At 51.5% G+C, this 20,149-nt stretch overlaps 3 protein-coding genes across 9 annotated transcripts in view; 2 read left to right on the forward strand and 1 right to left on the reverse strand.

The window, feature by feature from the left end:
• SMPDL3B (sphingomyelin phosphodiesterase acid like 3B) overlaps positions 1-4,647 on the forward strand; it is a 43,581-nt gene extending 38,934 nt beyond the window's left edge. The window contains exon 9 of one of the 2 annotated variants that reach the window (XM_027864367.1): positions 3,756-3,927. In XM_027864367.1, coding sequence (XP_027720168.1) covers positions 3,756-3,835 — 80 coding nt within the window. In that variant the 3' untranslated portion in view covers positions 3,836-3,927. Of the gene's footprint in view, positions 1-3,755 lie in introns of both variants that reach the window. The other variant, XM_027864365.1, reaches the window with a different exon arrangement.
• Positions 4,648-5,870: 1,223 nt separating this feature from the next.
• On the forward strand, positions 5,871-14,981 carry XKR8 (XK related 8). Its single transcript, XM_027864386.1, has 3 exons — positions 5,871-6,193; positions 10,008-10,204; positions 13,728-14,981. Exons 1-3 carry the CDS (start codon positions 5,901-5,903, stop codon positions 14,417-14,419), a joined length of 1,182 nt encoding a protein of 393 aa, XP_027720187.1. The 5' UTR covers positions 5,871-5,900; the 3' UTR covers positions 14,420-14,981.
• Positions 14,982-16,359: 1,378 nt separating this feature from the next.
• EYA3 (EYA transcriptional coactivator and phosphatase 3) overlaps positions 16,360-20,149 on the reverse strand; it is a 121,950-nt gene continuing 118,160 nt past the window's right edge. For 4 of the 6 annotated variants that reach the window (XM_027864451.1, XM_027864454.1, XM_027864455.1 and 1 more), the window contains one exon: positions 16,365-19,769. In XM_027864451.1, the coding sequence (XP_027720252.1) occupies positions 19,689-19,769 (81 nt within the window). In that variant the 3' untranslated portion in view covers positions 16,365-19,688. Of the gene's footprint in view, positions 19,770-20,149 lie in introns of all 6 variants that reach the window. The other 2 variants (XR_003569296.1, XM_027864456.1) reach the window with 2 other exon arrangements.

Raw genomic sequence — 20,149 nt, forward strand, 5'->3', positions numbered from 1 at the left:
GTGTGTGTGTGTGTGTGTGTGTGTGTGTGTGTGTGTGTGTGTGTGTGTGTGTGTGTGCGCGCGCGCGCGCGTGTGTGTGCGCGCTCCGTGCTGGGGATGCAAAGACAACAGTGAGAAACAGCCCCTGTCCTCCTGGAGCTTCCTTTCTACTATGGGGAGGGAACATGTAAACCTGCAAACTTCAGACCCCTGGAGGAGGGGAACAAGGACCCTCAGGACTGGGGGCATGGGCAGGCTTTCCACAGGAGGTGGTGCACTGGCTGAACCTTGACTCTGGGACTTTAAATGGCAGAGGTGAGGAGGGAGACAGCTTTTGAGGAGGCACCCGCACCATGTTCTGGGAACAGCAGGTAGGTCAGTTGGGCTGGAATATGGATTGCATGAAAGAGAATGATGCGGAATGAATCTAGGAAGGAGGTGGGAGCCGGAGGTGAAGGGCTTCCAATCCCAAACTGAGAAGTCTGAGAAGTTTTATTTTTGAGGCAGTAGGGGGCTCCTGAAGGCCACACACATTTACCCCACACAGCAAGTGAGTTACAAAATCGTGTTTTTCCACCACAGACAGCATCTGTCATCCGTCTGCTTTGATCTGTTCATGGAGCCATCCCTTTGGTACAGGCCCTCAGCCCTTCTGACGGTGCCTCAGCTGGCTGACAATCCAGCTTTGATATTGGGGATCCTGTTTGAGAAGGGGGGCCGAGGACTGGGGTGGTAGCTAGACAGACGTAGCTGGAGGTCCCTTGAGGAGGGCTCCCTGGTCACAAATGACAGGAAGGATTGGAGGGAGGGGCGCAGCAGCCGACTTAATTGGGAGGAATTGGCTCTGCACTCCCACAAATCACAGCCCCGCCCCCCCCCCCCCCCAGTATCTCAGCAGATGGTTCACAAGTTGTTGAGGCCAAAAAACTAAATCCACAGCATTTGGCCAATATTTTGTGACGTACCTCTTAGTGTTGAGGTAGGTAGTGGCTCAGTGGATAGCCTTCTGGGTTGTTGTTGTGTCTCCTTCATTCTAGAAGAGAACCATGACATCAGGAAGGTGATGCCGTGACTTGCAAGTGAATTGGATTTAAGTGAGGGAGGGTAGTGCAAGGTCACCGGCCTCACTCTCTCCTCTGGAGCCATCTGGGTCCCTGGCAAGATATAGATCAGGATGACTGGGGATGGCCCTGGATGCAGTGGGAGACCTTGGCCTTTTTAAGCTAGGTCTTTCCCAGGTCTCAGTTTGCCTGAAGCAATGCCCATTCAGTGATTTAGGCCTGGTAAGAGAATGGCCTCTTTTACCTAGTCAGCTATAGGTAATAGGCCAAGCCCCACTAGGTCATTATTTGGGCCCTGATTAGCTCAGAGTGAATGTAAATAGCAGTTGTTTCTGTTTTGGCCAGAAACCCTGAGAGGCTTCCCCTCCCAGATTGAGCATTCTGGGGCTGGAGTCATGAAGACTTGGGTTTAAATCTAGTCTCAGACACTTACTAGCTGTGTGACCCTGGGCAAGTCACTTAATTTTGTTTGCCTCAGTTTCTTTATTTGTAAAATGAGCTGGAGAAGGAAACGGCAAACTGCTCCCATATCTTTGCCAAGAAAAACCCAAATGGAGTCACTGAGAGTCGGACACGACTGAAAAAAAGCTATATGCCAGGAACTGTGAGAAGGGCCTTACAAGTATCTCATTTGACTCTCACAACAGCTCTGCAGGGTGATAAGTGCTATTATTACCTCCATTTTGCAGCTGAGGAAACTGAGGTGAACAGAGGTTAGAGGCAGACAAATGACTTGCTCAGGGTCACACAGATGATAAGTATCTGAGGCTGCATTTGAACGCAAATCTTTCTGACTCTAGACCCAACATTCTATGAGTGCATAGAATAGATCCACCAGCATCTAGTAAGTAAACAAAGGGACAGACTTTCTTTTATCAATATCTTAATAGGTGGCTGCTATGGCCATTTCCTACGGGTGGGGAGGCAACGGACTGGTTAAACTATCTCCTTTAGACAAACCTTTTTCTCACCCATTTCTCACCCACCTTTCCAAGGGGCTTCTCTGAGGATTATGGAAAGAATTTCTTTTTCTTTCTTTCTTTTTTTTTCAGGTAAGGCAATTGGGGTTTAGTGACTTGCCCAGGGTCACACAGCTAGTAGTGTCAAGTGTCTGGTCTGAGACCAAATTAGAACTTGGGTCCTCAGAGCTGGTGCTCTATCCTTTATATCACCCAGCTGCCGCCAAAAGAATTTCTTAATAATTCTAAAGAAACAAAGAACCAGCTTTTTAACATGTCTCCCCAAGTGGAAAGAGCAAGTCTTGCACTTGGGGCCCAAAAGCCTGGGTTTGAGTAATAATAATAATATTAATGATAAGAGTTCTAATAGTAAGTGCCACTTACTAGCTGTCTGATTGTGAGTCACGTTTCTGCGTCTGGCCTTGCCTTCCTCCACTCCAGAATGAGAGCCTGGTGGCTTCTGAGCTCCCTTCCAGCTCTGACATTCTTGGTTCCAGAGGACTGGAATCAGGAAGACCTGATTTTAGCACCTGCCCAACTGTGTGACCCCAAGCAAGACAATTAACCTCTGTCTGCCTCCGTTTCCTCAAAATGAGGATAATAATAACTTCTCCCTCCCAGGGATGTTATGAGAATGTGATTGTTTATAAAATGCTTAGTACTGGTGCCTGGAACCTAGTAGGTAGTTAATAGATGCTTCTCCTCTTCCCCCCAGATCTGTGAACCTGGGGTTAGGGTAGGGAGGGAGCAGGCTATGAAGGGCTTTAAAAGCCAAATAAAGGGTCTTCTATTTGATCCTGGAGTAATAGGGAGACCCTGGAGCTTATTGACATGGTCAGATCTGTGTTTTAGGCAGATCAGTTTGACAGCCAAGTGGAAGATGGCCTCAGTGGGGTTGGCCCAGACTCGAGGCGGTGAGGCCTGGATCTGGCGGTGGCCAGGGCAGAGGAGAGAAGGGGGTTTGTAGGAGAGAGGAGCGTAGAAATGACAGGACTTTACCACTGATTGGATAACGGGGTGGGGGACGAGAGTGAGGATCTGAGGGGGACCCCATGGCCTGCAGCCTGGATGACTGCACTCACTGTGTCCCAGCACAGTATAAGAGCTGGGGGAACAGAGGTGAACAAAGAAGAAAGCCAGTCTCTGCCCTCAGGGAGCTTACACTCTAATGAGACACAGAGGCACAGGAAACTGAGAAAGCCAGAGAGGCATGCAGCCCATTAGGGCCCCCAAGGTGAACTGAACTGGGCCTGGCTGGTCCTCGGTGTCCAGGCCACCCAGGGCATTACCAGATGGGAGGACAAAAGCCACTCATATTGGGTTGTGATCTGCACCCTGGAAGGGAGGGAAGGTCCAGACTGAGGAGATTTTTCATCAGCTGGGTGACCCCAGGTAAGTCACTGAACCTCCATCTGCCTCATTCTCCTCATCTGCAAAATGGGGATAATAATAGCACCTATCTCCTGGGTTGTTGTGTGAAGATTATATGAGATGATACTTGTAAAGCACTTAGCACAGTGACTGTCACACAGCAAGCACTAAATACATGTTAGCTATTATTATTATTATTATAATATCACAATTGAGCCTTTCAGCATTAGGTAATATACATTAAGTGCTACAGGCATTTGAGGCAGAAGGAGGAAGAGATAGATGAGGATGAAAAGGAGGAGATGGGTGGAGAGGGGGCTGGAAGTGTTTGGCTAGTCACTCACCAGACCATAGCTGACTTCTGCAGCTCTTCTTGCCTCTTCAGGACATGGTCACTTACTATTTAAACCTCACCCATGCCAACCTGCACGCCCCAAGGTGGGAGAAGGAGTACCGACTGACTGAAGCCTTCCAGGCCCAGGACGGCTCAGCAGCCTCCATGCAGCGGGTGCTGGACCAGATTACGCAGGATAACTGTGCCCTGCAGAGATACTACCAGTACAACTCCGTCAACTATGACTTGGACCCTTGTGACCAGCGCTGCCGGGTGGAGCACCTGTGTGCTGTGAGGGAGGTGGACTTTGCAAACTATGAAAAGTGCATCGAGTCGGCCAGCTGCCCTTGTGGGCTGTCGGGGTCCTTGCTCCTCCTCTGCCTGATGATGGGGCTTCACTTGATGTGAGCTCTGACTCCCCAGCGGGAGAGAAGCGTCGTGGGGAGAGAGGGCCCAGAACAGGCACAGAGCTTCTGAAGCCCAAACCTTTGGGGCTGCCGGGGAGTCAAAGGGATACACGTGGAAAGAGCAGGGGACTGAGAAAGCCCTTCATGGCTGGCCCCTCCCACCTTCCCAGTCTTCCTGCTCCAAGTAATCTGCTTTTAGTATTTAGTAAGCTCCTACTCTATCCCTACCGTGTAAGCTACTACTGTGCTAAGCACTTTACAAATATTATTTCATTTGCAACTCCCAGGCACCCTGGGAGGTAGGTGTTATCATTATCCCCATTTGACAGAGGAGGAAACCAAGGCAGAGAGAAATTAAGTGAACCTGCCCAGGCTCCCACAGCTAGTATCAGGTTGGTTAGAATTCAGGTCCTCCTGACTGCAGCCTCGAATTCTTCCAGTTCTATACAGCCGCCAAGACCCTCCCTCTCCATCTCCAGACTCCAGGCCTCTGCCCCGACCATTCCTATGCCTGGAATACTCTCCCTCCTCTTCATTCTCATCTCCACTTCCCGGTTTCCCTGGCTTCCTTCAAATCTCAGCTAAAACTGCATTTTTGTGAGACGATTTTCCTGATTTCCCTTAATCCTGGGTGACTACTTGCAGTTTATCCCATGTGTATATTGTTTGGACATAGTCATCCTCCCATTAGACGGAGCTCTTTGAGAGCAGGGACTGACTTTTACCTTCTGTATGCCCAGTGCTTAGCACATCGCCTGGCACACAGTAGGTGCTCAATAAATGTTTGTTGATTTGACTTACAGTAGCCTTTCCTGATTCCCCCTTCCAGAACCACCACCCCCTTAAAAAAAAATTCATTTTCAGATGAGGAAGAAAGAGAGGCTTGGCCTCGTGGTGTTGAGCTCCAGTATGATGCATGCGTAAGGCTCCCAGGGTGCCGGCCCCACGCACCTTGGCCTAGTTCTAAAACGCAGCAGTGGCTGTATTTATTTGTTAAATATTTCCCAGTTTCAGTTTCACCCGTTCTAAATGACCCTTGAGGTCCCTCCCGGTCCTGTAGCTCAGGCGACCGTCGCCCTGGGGCCGGTGATTATGGCCCCTGCACCGGCCTCTCCAGGAGCAAGATGCCTGGACCGAGGGCTCGGAACCGAAGACCCAACAGAGGCCTGGAACGTGGTTAATTTCACACCCTCGACGTTTCAAAAAGTGTTTTCCTTCACTCTCACGGGGTGGGGGGTGGCAGCCCTTTGCTACGAGGGGGACACTGAAGCGCCTCCCCGTTTGGACACTCCCCCATAGGAGCACGTGAAGTCTGAAAAACAACGCCCCAAAGGCCGGGCTGGGGAGGGGAGGGCCAGGGAGGAGCTCCCTGGGGCTCCGCCCCACTGGGGGAGGAGGTGTATTATGCCTGATCCCGCCCCCGCCCCGTGGAGGCGGTCCCAGGGGCCGGGAGAGAGCCCTCTCCCTACCCCACCCGGACATAAGGATGTGAAAGGGGCGGGGCTCTTGCAAGGAAAAGGAGGGAGGGGGCGGGCCCCGTAGAGAAGGGGAGGGGAGGAGGAAGAGAAGGGGTCATGACGTAGAGGATAGGAGGGGACGGGATGGAAGGGGCGGGGCATCGCGGGGATAGGCGGGGACAAGATGGAAGGGGCGGGGCGTCGCGGGATAGGAGGGGACGAGATGGAAGGGGCGGGACATCCCCTCCTCATTCCTGTCTGCCGCATACTGACCCGGCCCGCCAGAGCCGTGGGTTGGAGTGGGGCCGGCGGAGGCAGGAGGAAGAAGGGCCATGCCTGGGTCCCCCCGCGCCTGCCGGCTCCGCGACCTGCTGCTGACGGCGTTCGGCACGGGTGCCTTCGTGCTGGACCTGGGCGCCGACGTATGGGCCGCGGGCCAGTACGCGCGGCAGGGCTGCCTGCTGTGGGCCGCGCTGCAGCTGGCCGCGCTGGGCCTCGCCTCGACCACCCAGCAGCTCTTCAGCTGGACCTGGTACCGCGGAGACCCCGCCGACCTGCACCCGAGCCCGCACCCGGGCCGCCTCCTGGCGCTGCTGCACCTCCTGCACCTGGGCTACCTGCATAGGCAAGTCCCCGCGCCACCGGCCGCGCCTCAGTTTCCCCCCTTTTCAGATGACTCCTGCTGCGGGGTGGAGGGGGACTAGATGATACTTAAGGTCCTTGCCAGTTCTAGGTGGGGAAGGAAAAGGCACAAGCATTTACTAAGCGCCTGCTCTGTGCCAGGCACCTTGCTAAGCGCTTTATGATTATTTTATTTGACCCTCAAAATAAGCCAGAGGGGTAGGTGCTATTATGATTCCCATTTCACTGTTGAGGAAACTGAGGCAGACAGCATTTAAGTGAGTTGCCCGTGGTCACACAGCTAGAAAGTGTCTGAGGCTGGATTTGAACTTAGGTCTTCCAGACTCCAGGCTCTCCACTTAGCTGCCCTAAATATAAATATAAATGTTATCATGATTATTATTAAATAATTACACAGTGGCTCTCCAGTCCAGAACTGGGACGGATACTCTTTGCCAGAGGCCATCTTTGTCCTAAACCATTGGATTGTAAACTTGAGGGTAGGCACTGTCTTCCTACTTGCTCCCCATTCCCCAGCTCTTAAGTTCCCAGCCTTATCTTTAGTAGGTTAGATTAGATAAGTGTTTAAGTCCTTAGAGGTAAATCTTTTGGTGCTCAACCATGGGAATAAAAATGCCAAAAAAAAAAAAAAAAAAAAGACTGTGTCTGCCCTCTGGGAGCTTACTTTCTAAGGGAAGGGAGGGAGACTTTAAAGACATTTTGGGGGAGTTGTAAAGGCAAGGGTGGGGGGAGAGAGGGAGGCAGAAAAGTCATCTTAACTTCTGAGTACATTGGAGGGTTTTCTTTTAAGGAGGGTATCAGAAGTAAGTGTTTAAGAAATGTTCAGTCTGTCTACCTCTCTCTCTATCAATCATCTATTTTTCTCTCTTCTTCCCATCTCCCTCAGAAGTAAAATGACTTGCCTAGGGTCCTACACAGCCAGGGTTCTTCAGCTAGGACTTGCACTCTAAGGCCTTCTCTTGCTCCACTGTACCAAGCTGCCTCTCACTATAAAAATGCCAGTTATTCTTAACAGTGAATGTTAAAGTGGGAACAGACTTTGGTGATGACCTCACCACCACTTTTTAAGAACTACAGGAAAGAGTTGGTGGCAGATGGGCCAGTGATTGTCCACTTCCCCATTGCTTATGGCAGGGAAGCCTTAGACATCATTCCCGAGTTCTTTTCTAGGAGTGGGCACCGTCTAGCTGCCAAGCCTGCTGCATTCTCAGTCCCATTCAGTAGCCTTCCATTTGTGATTTGGCTGAAGTCTGTTATGTTAGCTGCCTCCTGCTCTAGGGAATTACAGAGACTTATGAGACTTGCCTACAAATGTCATTCTTCCAACTCAGTGCAGTAATCATGGTGCCCTTGGGAGCAAAGTTGGTTGAATAAAAAAATTCGATAGTCCCTCCTACCCTGTGGTGCAGCCAGGTACAAGAACAACATTTTATGTTGCGAGCTGTTATTCAAGTGGAGACTTTTTTTTAGCTGGTTGAGGTCTCATAGTGTTAGGTGATGATTTCTAGGTGCTGCTCTGGTATTCATTTGCTCTGTGACCTTGGGCGAATAGGGTCCTAATGCCTGCCTCACATCTCCAATAGGGCCCTCAGGAGTGGTAAGATGTGAAGGGCCCAGTACACAGTCGGCTCTTCATAAATGCTTGTTGGTTGTGAATTGAAAATGTAGTAAAACTGTAATGGGCAGAATCATTCCTGGAAATGGAACAAGCCCTCTGACATTGTCTCATAAATGTAGGACCCCTTCACTAACAGGCAAATGGGTCATGGCTCCTGAGAGAACCTTGAAATTCAAACTTTCCTTTTTGACTGAAAACAAAAACCAAAACAAACCAACATATATATAAATGTTAACCAAACAACAGTAAAGAGCTGTCCATTTGCTGTGTCCCCTTCCCAGACCACCTGAGCTGCATTTCTTGCACTTTGCTGATTGGTCCCCTTTCTCTGTCATCTTCAGACTAGGCCTGGAAACATCACTTTGAGAACACTGCAGCTCAGGGTGAGCCAAGGCAGGGGGCTGAAGTTAAGGATTACAAAAAACTTTGTTATTTTTTTAACCTGGTAGTTTTTTTTTATTTAACCTAATATTTTATATAACCCAGTTTTTAGCTCCAGTAGGAGATCAAAGGTGGGACAGGCCTTTGGACTGCTGGAGTGAAGGCAGGTAGCAGAACATCCTAGATTTATAACTGAAGGGACTTTTGAGGGCATCTCCTCCTTTCAGATTCAACTAGAAAGCAGTTAGTCATCAGGCTCTTACTATGGGCCAGGCACTGTGCTAAACCACAGGGCACACATGCCGAAAAGACAGCCCTGACCGCAAGGAGTTTACACTCCTGGAGACTGAGAAGGTTTCTAGGGCAGGGGTGGAGAAGTGGTCCAGATAGTCTGGGTCGAGGTGAAAGGGAAGGCCGTAGCTCAGTGGCCAGAGCAATGGCCTGTGTGATCTGTAAAAGGAGAGAGTTGGACCCCATGGCCCCTGAGGGCCCTTCCAGCTCCAAATCTTTGATCTTCATGTCAGAGACAGTATTGAAATCTAGGTCTTCCTGACGCCAAGGTCTGTGTTATACCCCCTATACCAACCCTTATTGATTGTTCTTCTCTTTTCTCTGCCAAAGACAAAAGACAAAATTCAAGTGACCAGGCTGGTGGATAGCGAGCCACTGTTAGTGTGATCTTTGAAAGAACTGAGAGAATGGGACAGACACCCAGGGAACTCCTGAAGAAGACCAGTGTCTGGGAGCAGGAAGAGAATGGAAGCTGCAAACTGCAGCCCGATGACCTTACCCTTCATTCCTGCCCAAGTATAGAGCTCCCTGTTAGAGGGATGGTTACTGAGAGCCAGCACACCCTCATTTAGAAGAGGTCGGGCCACAGCAGCCTCATTCTCCTTCTTAATGCGGTTACTGGACTGGTTGGTCAGGGGAAGGTTGTAGATACAACATACCTAGATCTTACCAAATATTAGACTGCCTCATGCTGGAAAAGGTGAAGTGACGTCAGCTAAACTAATACAACTCTGTGGTCTGGGAACTAGTTGGATGATTCAATGTCCACATGGAAGGATCCAGCCAGAGACTGTATTTATGTCCCCCGAGCTTAGCATAGTGCCTGCCTGGCACCTAGGAGGTCCTTAATAAATATTTATTGGCTGATTGCTTGGCCCTCTGTTGCCATTTTATCAGTAACTTGAATAAAGGCATAAACAGAACGCTTGTCAAATCTGCAGACAGTACAAAGCTGGGAACAGTTGGTTAATAGATTTGATGACAGATTTGGGATCTAAAAAAGACATTCCCATGTTTGGTCTTTCTGTCCCTGGTGCCCTGTAGTGTTTTGCTTTTCCTTGAATAGTGTGAGGAAAGCATAGGCTATGTGTATCTCAGTTAAAACTGATCAGAAGGTTAATTATCAGTTAATTAATTCCTCCATGGGCAAGTTGAAAATTAAAGATAGAGCTGTTTGTCCCAGAACCTGTTCAGTGATTGCGTCGGCCTTCCGGGTCAGAGGGGGCAGGCAAAGCTGGAATTGTCTGAGGGCAAATGGTGTGTTGAACCTTTTGTGTGTCCCAGACCCCTCTAGTTTCTGGTGAAGCCTATGGGTTCCTCAGAAGAACATTGTTAAGTGAATAAATTAAAGGACTTAGGACGACAAAGGAAACTGATTCTACTGAAATAGGTCATAGTTCAAAAGCCCCACCCCCAGACTCCTCCCATGGCAGGGAGTCTTTGGGAGCCTTTGCTTTGTTGCCCGGGACTCAGAGGACTAACTCTGCCCCTGTCGGTTCCCTGCCAGGTGTGTACAGGCCCTGAAAGTGGGATTTGCCCTGTGGAGGCAGGAGGAGCCAGCAGAGTTTGACCTCGACTATGCCAACTTCATTTCCATGGATATCAGTATGCTGCGGCTCTTTGAGACCTTCCTGGAGGCTACCCCCCAGCTCATCCTGGTACTTCATATCACCCTGTGTACGAGCAGAGTGGAATACTATCAGTGTGAGTGCTGGCCCAGGACCCTCCTGGGGTGGGCGTGGGAGGGACGAGGCCCTGGGCCCTGGTGGGGCTGGAGGCCCTGGGCCCCTGTGTGTCAGGGCTGGAGAAGATGTCCCAAACCTAATAGTGTTTTTGCTTTGCTGAAGGCTCCTTGGAGACCAAGTTAAGGGGATTTTGCCTCTTCTAGGTATATGAAGATCTCATAGAATCTCAGGCTAGAAAGGATATATTCTGCCCAAATGTGGGCTTGAAAGGGTCTAGGAGGATGGATTCAAGGTGGTTGGCTGTGGGGCATGGGCCTGCTCCCGTGTGGCAGGAATAGCCCTGGGCCAGATTCTGGGTCTCCCATGTCAGAGTGGCTTTGCTCCTTGCTATCTCTGTGACCTTGGCTAAGCCTGTTTCCCAGGGTGACAAAGTAAAGGCCCCCTTGTTCCCCAGCACCCAGATGCTCCATGCCAAGGGAGGGGGCCCCAGGAGAGGGCTTTTGTGGGGTTCAGGGACCCCTGTTGTTGACAGGGAATCTATCAAGCAACAAGTAGTTATCAAGTATCTCCTCTGTGCTGGGCCCTGGAGCTACCAAGATAGAAATGAAACAGCCCCTGCCCTCAGGAAGCTTACATTCTGTTGAAGGAAACACATATACATAGTATATATATGTGAATGCATATATATATATATATACACACACTATGTGTATATATACTGATATATACATATATATAACATGCTTTACACGTAGCATATTAAAGATATACAGGGTGTTTCAGAAGTCTTGGTACAGCTTCATGTTTTAATGGTGTCCCAAAAGTCTTAATGCATGTAAGAGTTTAGAGCTGCACTGAGACTTTTGGGACACCCTGTATACAGAATAAAAACAAGGTAGTTTTTTAGGGGGAGGGTCTTAGCAGCTGCAGAGATCAAGGATAGTTTTGGGTAAAAAGTATTGCCTGAGCTCAGCCTTGAAGACAACTAGAGTGCTGAGGGAGGGAGGGAGAGAAAGAAAGCCATTGTGCCTAGACTGCGGAGAATGTGACTGAAGGGGGGCAATGGATGTGGGTCCAAGCCAGGCTGAGAGTCAACCCGAGAGGCCATCTGTGCCCCTGCAGAGCCCTTTAGGACAACACTGGGGCTGTGTGGAGGACAGGCTGGCATGAGGAAGGACTTGAGGCAGGGTGACCATAGGACGCGAGGATAGAGATGCCCAAGGATTAGACCAGGCTGCCACCCTGTGAAGAGAGCAGGATGGATAGGAAAGATACGGGGCAGAGACGAAGAGATGGCGATCAGCGATTTGGCGATGGATTGGCTGTGGGTAGAGTAAGGGAGACAGAGGGAAGGGGGATGACACTGAGGCTGCAAACGTGGGCGGCTGGAAGGGACCAAAGTTGGGAGTGGGAAGGGTTTTGGGGGGAAAGATAATGACCTCAGTTTTAGATGGGGACTTGGAGATGCCGCTATAACGTCGAACTGGAAAATGTCCCAGCTGCTCCCGGCCAGTCACCACAGCCTCCTGGTGCTCTCCACTCACTCCAATGCTCTTCCTAAAGTACAGGCCTGACCATGTCACTCTCCTACCCAGTAAACCCAGGAGCTCCCGATTAACCCAAGTTCAATATGAAATCCTCTTTTTGACTTTTAAGGCCCTTTGTCATTTGACCCACTCCTCCCTTTCTGGTCTTCTTTGCCTTCTCCTCCACACACTCTGTGTCCAGTGATACTGGCCTCCTCACTGCTCCTCAAGCAAGACTCTCCATCTCACAGCTCTGGGCATTTTCCCTGGCTGTGCCCGATGTCTGCAACATCTTCCCTTCTGGCTTTCCCGACCTCCTTCAATTCCCTTCTGCAAGAAGCCATTCTTGGACCTGCTTAATCTCCATGCCTTCCCTCTGAGACCACCCCCAGTTTATCCTGGCTAGATCTTACTTGTCCACATTTGCATATTGTCTCATGCATTAGACTGTGAGCTCTTTTGCTTTGCGTATAGTAGGAGCTTAATAAATGCTCATTGACGTAAGTTGGGAGGTGAGGTCAGACTTGAAGGCCATTTGCACAGACATAATTACGCCTTTGGCAACTGATGAAGTCACCAAGAAAGTGTGGAGAGAGAAGTGGTTCTTCGTGGTACGGAGATGACTCAGGGTTTTCAGATGCCAAGGGAGCTCAAGTCTGGCAAGGGCTGCCGGGCGAGAAGGGCTTCCCCAAATGCACATGGTAGTTTATATATCTGAGCTGCATTTCTGTGTTTGGCCTTTAAGACATGGATGGTGGAAACTCAGGAGAGCACGAGGGTGGACAGAGGAACAGAATGTACCTGGGCTTCCCGGCACGCCCCCATATACTGCCAGCTCCTGCCCTATGAGGCACAGAGAGGTTTCCAGTAAATAATGAAACAGCTGTCTCCAAAAGCCCAAAGGAGTTGGTTGCTCTTTGGAGGGAGGCCCCAGGCTTAGGAAATCACAGCTCTTTTGATGAGGTTTGACAGCATAGGGTCAGGGTCTGGAGTAGGGAGGGGCACGAGTGCCAGAGAGCCACGGTTCCCAAACTATGTGTGCCGCATGCAGCAAACTCCCAGGGACACCAGAGACAGTTCACATTTTGGACCTATTTATTAAATAGAACTGTTAGTTATTTCTTTTGGTCCATGGAAACCATTAAAAGATTTGTTGTTGTTCAGTCGTGTCTGACTCTTCCTGACCCTGTCGCCCATATCATGCCAATACCATCTCTGAGATTTTCTTGGCAGAGATACTGGAGCAATTTACCACTTATTTCTTCAGTGGATGAAGGCAAACAGGGTGAAGTGACTTGCCCAGGGGCACCCAGCAAGTGTCTGAGGCTGGATTTGAACTCAGGTCTTCTTGCCTCCAGGCCTGGCCCTCTAGCTGCTGCTATCACCCTAGAAAGTTTGGGAACCTCTGCCAGAGTAGCGCCTTGGCATAGCTTCCATCTGTGGACCAGTCCTGGGACACCCACCAGTTACACAGGGGCCAGAGGCAGCAGCAATGGGCTTGGGAACGGGACCAGGTGCTCTGCCCCTTTGCAGACGTCCTGCCTCAACTTCCTTCCCAGGCCCCAAGGGAGGCCTAGGAAAGCTGGGGCTGAGGTAGACCCTTCTTGTGAGAAATTAGCTCGCTTTGCCTTCCATAAGGTCACAGGCCCTAAGGGGCAGTCCTGAGGAGAACTTGTTCACCAAGGGATTTCCTTCCGAGGTGTAGTAGGGAGGAGCCGGGTGGGAACAGACTGGGCCAGGGTCGAACTCCCTGGGATGGGTGGGGAGCTGCCGCCATGTTTTCTGGGCACTTGGTCTCTGTTTAAGGCTCTGTCTTGTGTGGTGGGTCTTGGGTCTCAGGACCTGAGGTGAGTTGGTAAACTACTTGGTGGGTTCTGTCCCCTCCAGTCGCCTCTTCCGGCAGCCTGAGGCCACAGTCATTTCTCCTGTGCTGTTGTCGTCTCACCCCGTAATGCCACGTGGCAGTGGCAGTGGCTGTGGATCCCAGCTCACGCCTGCTGTCTTTGCGCTTCACAGGGCTAGGCATCGGCACCTCCTTCATCTGCATGGCGTGGGCCTTGCTGGATTATCACCGGGCCCTGCGGAGCTGCCTGCCCACCAAGCCGGCCCTGGGCTACTTCTCTTCCACTGTCTACTTCCTCTGGAACCTGCTGCTGCTGTGTCCGCGCATCGTGGCGCTGGCCCTCTTCACCACTGTCTTCCCCAGGTACATCGCCATCCACTTCCTGCTCCTCTGGGTGGTCCTGCTCCTCTGGGTGTGGCTGCAGAACACAGACTTCATGCCAGGCCCCGCGTCTGAGTGGCTGTACCGCGGCACGGTGGCTGTCATTCTCTACTTCTCCTGGTTCAATGTGTCAGAGGGGAGGACTCAGAGCCGCAGCATCATCTACTTCAGCTTCCTTGCGATGGACAGTGCCCTCCTGGGCGGCACGTGGCTGGCACACAATATCCCGCTGCCCAGCCCCTCGCTGTTGCTGTGGCTGCTGCCTGGGGCTGCGCTCTGCTTCCTGCTGGGCCTGGGGGTGAGGGGCGCCTACTACCAGTGGCTGCACCCCAGCCGCCAAGCGGAAGCCTTGGACGAGGGGGATGGCAGCCGGGGCTTTGCTCTCCAGGACGGGCACCTCAACAGGCGGATGGCTGTCCTCGCCCAGAGCTTCTTCCCTATAGCTGCCCCTGCCAAGAGTGAGGAGGTGAATGGTGTCCTCTGAGCTAGGACCGGGACCAAGCCACGCCAGGTGGCCTTCCTCAGCCTGGCCTCCGAGTCTCAGGTTCACAGGGGCTCTTGCTTCTACCTGGGAGATGGGAGAAGTGTCAGAAACTATGCTATCGGTACTTTGGGACTAGGGAAGTGGGGGAGGATGCGGTGGTGGGCTCTCATCGCTGCTGCCGCCCCCCTCCCTCCCCAACACACACAGGAGCCGGCAGTGCCTTAGTGGCCTGTTACTGGTCATCCCAGCAGGGTTGGGTGGGGACAGGGATGCCGGCCTGCTTGGGCAGTGCTCATGGCTGGCTGGGCCTCACACCTGCTGGAGCCAGGAAGGGCAAACTGCCAGTGCCATTCAAAGTGCCTCATGAGCCTCATATCAGGACCAACACATGCCTCATTCCCTGGAGGCTTTTTTTGTTGTCAAGAAGGAAACACTTTTTCTTTCTATCATTTCTTTGTACCTCCCATCTCGACTGGAGGGAAGAGGTGCTGCTTAAGTTGGGAAGGAGTTTGATTCGTTTTGCACAGTGTTATGTGAAGTTTATTAAAACCTTTGAAACCTGCATGGCCTGTCTTCTTACTGCACCAGTTCAAGACAACTGCGAGCTGCCAACCCTGCCCTTCCAGAGCTCTGGCCTAGGACAGACCCAGGCACATAGAAACACATGCAGAAACACATCCTTTCCCCCTGAAGAAAGGGCCTTGGGAAATGGCACAATCCAACCATAGTGGCTTTTTTTGCGGGGGGAGTAGTGAGGGGCCTAGACTGATTTGTGAGCTGACCATCCCAGGCTATGGCCTACCCAGGCCTATATCCCCATTTGAGCCCCCTAAAGGGGGCTCTGGGCTTTGCCGCTGCCTCTCTGGTGACCTCTGTCACCAACATCCATGGAAGCTGCGGCTGGTTTAGCATCCCCAGTAGAGGGGACGTGGACAGCACCTTCTAGTCTGGTCCCTGGGTCCAATATCGCTCCCCTGAGGAGGAGGCTGCCCAGGCTAGGAAGACTCCAGCTCTACAGACCACTGTATCATCCTTTGTCTGGGGATAGCAGCTTGGCATCTGGTGCAGAGACAGGGCCTCAGCAGCACGTTGTGCCTGAACTCATCTGCCCTGGGAAGGTACGGCTCTGCCTGCTCCAAGGAGGAGCCTCTCACTCGATCTTCCTCCACCCCTAAAAAGGAGCTAGCAACACTAGCATGTTAGGGACGGATGCTTTTTTCCCTCAGGCCTTAGGGCCCAGGACTAATACTTTGTCAACTGGTTCAATGCTGGGGAACTTTAGAAATAATCTAGTTCATTCCCTTTTTCCTTAAAAAAAACAAAAAACACCACCACCACCACCACCAAAAAAAAAGAACCCCAAACAAAAAAAACAAACAAACAGGAAATGGGCCCGGAGAGGGAAAAGGACAGGTTCAAGGTCACACTTAGCTCGAGGCAGAGGAGCCAGAACAAAAAACGGAGTCTCCTGCTGGCCAGCATGGGCTGAGCCGGCTGCTCCCTGGCCTAGATGGGCTCTGCCTCCATGGACCCTATCCCGAGTAGAGCTGCTGGTGCTGGCTGGTCCTCAGAGGAGCCTCAACAGGTTTTAAACTCTCCTTTAATAACTCAACAAATTCCCTATTAATGTTTGTGGGCCCCACTAACTGCTGTGTGATCCTCCAGGAGTCACTCGACCCCGAAGGTCTCATTTTTGTGGTTCACCAAAAGGAGCAAATTCTTACCCTGCTGCCCTGGCTCAGGGCAGGTGGGAAGAGATGTGCCCCATTCTTAGTGGCCGGGTCTCTGCTGCCTAAGGACCCAGTGAGGTTGTACTGGGGAGTTTATCTTATGATCCAAGCAGTCAGGGCAGGACGTAGACGACAGTGACTTCTTTTCCGCCCTGGCTGACCCCGACTGTTATGCTTGAGTGTCCCTTTAGAAGAAGGGACAGAAGCCAATTGTATAGAAAATAAAAACTTTATTTTTTTCAAGTTTATAAGATAGTTCCCATTACATATAACATTATGGTCAAGGAATCTACAGCCACGAATGCCCTCGGTCACATAAATATTCCAAATCCCACGTTTTATTCCTGCTTTGAGGCATCGAAAGTCCAGAGGGAAAAATCCAGTTTTAAGCAGAATCAGTCCTTAAGGGAATGGTTCCTGTCAGTGCAGTAGGGACTAGCCAAGTAGTTTTATTTTCCAGTCTTCTTTCTGAGAGGGAGCAAAGGGAGGACTGAACCATTGCTACTGAGCTCACCCAGGGTCAGGACATGAATTTCTTTGCTGTGGCTTGAGACCTCCCAGGATTCAAATCTGGTTTCCACAGTTTGAATGCTTCAGCTTCTGAATGAATAACGAAACAAGGAATGGTGAGAAATGAAACCTGTCTCAGGGGCGTGGAAGTTCTGTACGGTGAGCCTGCCTCTCCCAGAGCTGGCTACAGCCTTCTGCCCATCACGGCCCCCACAAGGAGGACAGTCACGTATGTGCATAGCGTCTGCCTGGCAGCTCTCCCCAGGCATTGGCAGCAGCCCCACAGTCACTCTGGCGGTGGTAGATGGGGCTGGGAAGAGCCCTGCAGCCACCACTATTTCCATTCAAATGCAATCTGCCACCAACCTGAGCTTTCACTGAACCTGACCTTGGAGTAAATGGTACCTGGTTGCTCTCTGCTAACAGCCTCCACACCTATCCCTCGGCAGAGAATGAAGGAAAAAACCAAACCCAATGAGAACACACATATTGCAGAAGCCCTAGGTGGGCTTCTGGGCTAGCTTGGGGGTCACTTCACGGACACACAGACTTCCCTGTCAGTGCTCTGGACACGGTGACACTAAGGCACGGTCAGTTTTACATTCGAAAGGTAAGCCGCCCTATGACCCTGGGGTTCTCCTGGTGGCTGTGGATCACCAGGGGCAGTTTTTGGACCCATCTTACAGGAACCAATGTCAGGTGGAAGTGTCAATTACTTGGCTAATTCCATAGGGGATTGTCTCAAATACAAAGGGTTTCAGGCATGTTCCACTAGGCTATTTTCTTGGAAACTAAAGGATTCATAGCATTCCTCAGCTCCATCCCTACTAGGCCCAGCCCAACATAGTCATCTCCATTCCAAAGATTCCTGGAGATAAGGGAAGTATGTGCTGTGTAGGCAGAACACTGCAAACTGGTAAAGTGGAGGCAGATTCCTCCTGGCCTCCCCTTTGGTGGCAGGGGGCCAAGGGGACTGGAGTAGCCTGGTTGCCCTCCAGGGTATTTCTCCTGAGAGAACTTCCTCCCTTGACAAAGTCAGAGTTCATCTGCAAACAACCTGTACCCAGCTACTGGCCCCTGTACTGGGGGGGGGGGCGGGGAAACCCCAAAAAACCAGGGTTCTAGGCTCCTTAGGTCACAAGAGTGGAGAACTTTCTATGGTATGTGGGAAGTTGGAGGGTGGATCCCTCTACAATTCTTGCCCAGCCTATGGCACAGCGTCCTCTGGGTAGGTGTAAGAGAAGCTTAGAACCAGAGAGAAGGCAGACTCATCTTCCTGATGTTGCTCTGCAGGTCACGAAGGTGCATCTGAAGGAGATGCTTCTGCCAATTCTAAGGGATGAGGAAGGAGCAGCTTCTCAGGCCATCAGGATCCGAGGGACGGTCTCGTGTCTGCTGCTTGCTCCTCCGCAGGGCTCGGTGGCCTCAGGCAGGGCCCAGTTCCTCTCTTTGGGTTGGCAGAGTACAGCCCCCCTGAAGACAGGCAGAGCCTCCTGACTCCCCCAGTTGTGTCTCCTCTCCAGCCAGAGACCAAGGCAGCTGAGACTAGGGAAGTTCAGGCGGCAGACTTAGGCTGCTGCCAACGAGAGATGTTCCTCTTATGGCGGGCATTTCCCAGGGTCTCCAGATTGGCAGAGGGAGCCCCAAAGATGCCATTTCAAACTGGGAGCCAATGGAAAATCAGGTCACATCGACGGCTCAAATAGCTGCAACTCTACCAGCCATGCCTGGGATTCACAAGCTCAGCGCTAGCCTGTGGGAGTCAGGGCTGACTGGAGAAAGCCCAATTCCTTGCCTCAGGTTTAAGGTCTCAGCACACAGTCAGGGCCCAGCAGCATCATCTACACCTGGAAAGGAGCCTGGGCTACGTCCCCACAGCTGTTGGAAGAAGAGGTGGTTCACCGTCGGTCATACGGACAGGGTTGCACTGGAAGTGTGGGCAGAGCCTGAGGAGGTTGGTGACCTGGCCAAGGGATGCAGCTTCACTACACAGCTAGGAGAGAAGAGTCTTGGGGGACTGGGAGAGAGAGAAAAGGAGCAGGCATCAGGGCACCATAGAGATGGGAAATGTGCAAAGAGGTACGGGGCCCTCTCTTTGGTTTCTCTGGCCTGGTTCAGCCGCTGAGATGCCTGGGAGATCTGAGTGTTGGGCAAACACCTTGGTAGCGGTGGGGTAAGAATCCAAGGTTTATCTGGGTTTGGCAAGGGAGGCACAGGGGAGAGAGAACATTTTTTAGAACAGATGTCACAATGACAGAAGGTCACTTGTGGGGGCGCTTTTTAGTGCAGAAGCCTGGGTGCCCCTGACATATTTCCTTAAGGGCCAGCTCCTGCACTGGGCTCACAAAGCAGTGAAGCCGCTGGTGACCTCAGCAGGAGGGGGCAGGCCCAAATGAAAGAACAGCTTGGGGGGATGAGGGGGTCGGGGCCACCAACCTCAAGGGTGGAGAACAGGAAGGAGCTAAGGAAAAGCTACTGGCACGGGTAATGGAGATCAGAGACCATTCATTCAGATTTTCCAAGAAAATCTACCCTTCTGCCCCACCCCAACTTTTGGCTTAATGAAGAAGGGACAAAGAGAAAATCTGCTTCAGAGACCAGAGCCTGGCCTATAAAAAGAACACATCCATTCACCGGGAATAAATTCAATAGCTAAATGGATTGTAAAGGACGGAGACGTCACAAGAGCTTACTGCTTCTAACCTAGTGACCACAAGTTCATAGCACTGTGTTTTCCCATCACACACTACACTGGAGCACAACTCTGCCTCAGGGATTTTTTTTTTCCTTTTAAAAAGAAAACAACAATAGGAGAATGAAATCACTGTAGCTAAGGTGAGACTGCCGTCCTCTCCATCTGTCGCCTGCTTCTGCACCAGGCCGTGCCCGGGGATGGATCTCCCTCGTGGAGAAAACAAACTGTCCCTTCCTGCGCTGGGCTCGGCTGGGCTCACATCTTGTCCCAAAGAGAGAAGAGCCCCCGTGGGGAGGGAGAAGGGCTCCTGGGGCTGGCACCTCAGCTCCCATCCTTAAAGGAAATCCAGTTCCAGAGCTTGGTGGAGTGACACAAGGTCTCCATGGTTTGTGATCCTCCAGAAAGGCATGTTGTGCTGAAAGAGATGGGGGACGCCAGGTTAGTCACAGCCCCTCCACAAGCCACCTCCCAGGTGCCTCATCACTCAGGCCACCTTCCACTGCCAGGCTCGGACCACAGGTGATGGTGCCTTTGGCCTCTCTGGCCTGGTTTTAGCAGATCAGATCCATAACCAAGCTATCCTCAATAAGGAGACAGGCCAAGTCAGACAATCTAGAAGGATGGAAGGGGGAGAAAGTTTTCTGGGCCCTTTTCTCCTCTGTAAAATGAGGGGTTGCAAATGAGATGATCTCCAAAGTACTTTCTGGTCCTGATTTCTGGCTGTCCCCGACAGGGGAGAGATTCAGGGTGCAAACTGAAACAATTCTGGGGGATAGAGCCAATCTAGGGCTTTGT

The sequence above is a fragment of the Vombatus ursinus genome, unplaced genomic scaffold, assembly GCF_900497805.2.
Source record: "Vombatus ursinus unplaced genomic scaffold, bare-nosed wombat genome assembly UNPS02014775.1, whole genome shotgun sequence".
In the NCBI taxonomy this organism is placed as follows: Eukaryota; Metazoa; Chordata; class Mammalia; order Diprotodontia; family Vombatidae; genus Vombatus; species Vombatus ursinus.

Excerpts from the sequence above, each read along its gene's own strand:
- XKR8 (XM_027864386.1), top strand. The coding sequence starts at position 5,901 with ATGCCTGGGTCCCCCCGCGCCTGCCGGCTCCGCGACCTGCTGCTGACG. Across the intron at positions 6,194-10,007 it reads CACCTGGGCTACCTGCATAG|GTGTGTACAGGCCCTGAAAG; the intron begins GCAAGTCCCCGC and ends GTTCCCTGCCAG. Across the intron at positions 10,205-13,727 it reads CAGAGTGGAATACTATCAGT|GGCTAGGCATCGGCACCTCC; the intron begins GTGAGTGCTGGC and ends TGCGCTTCACAG.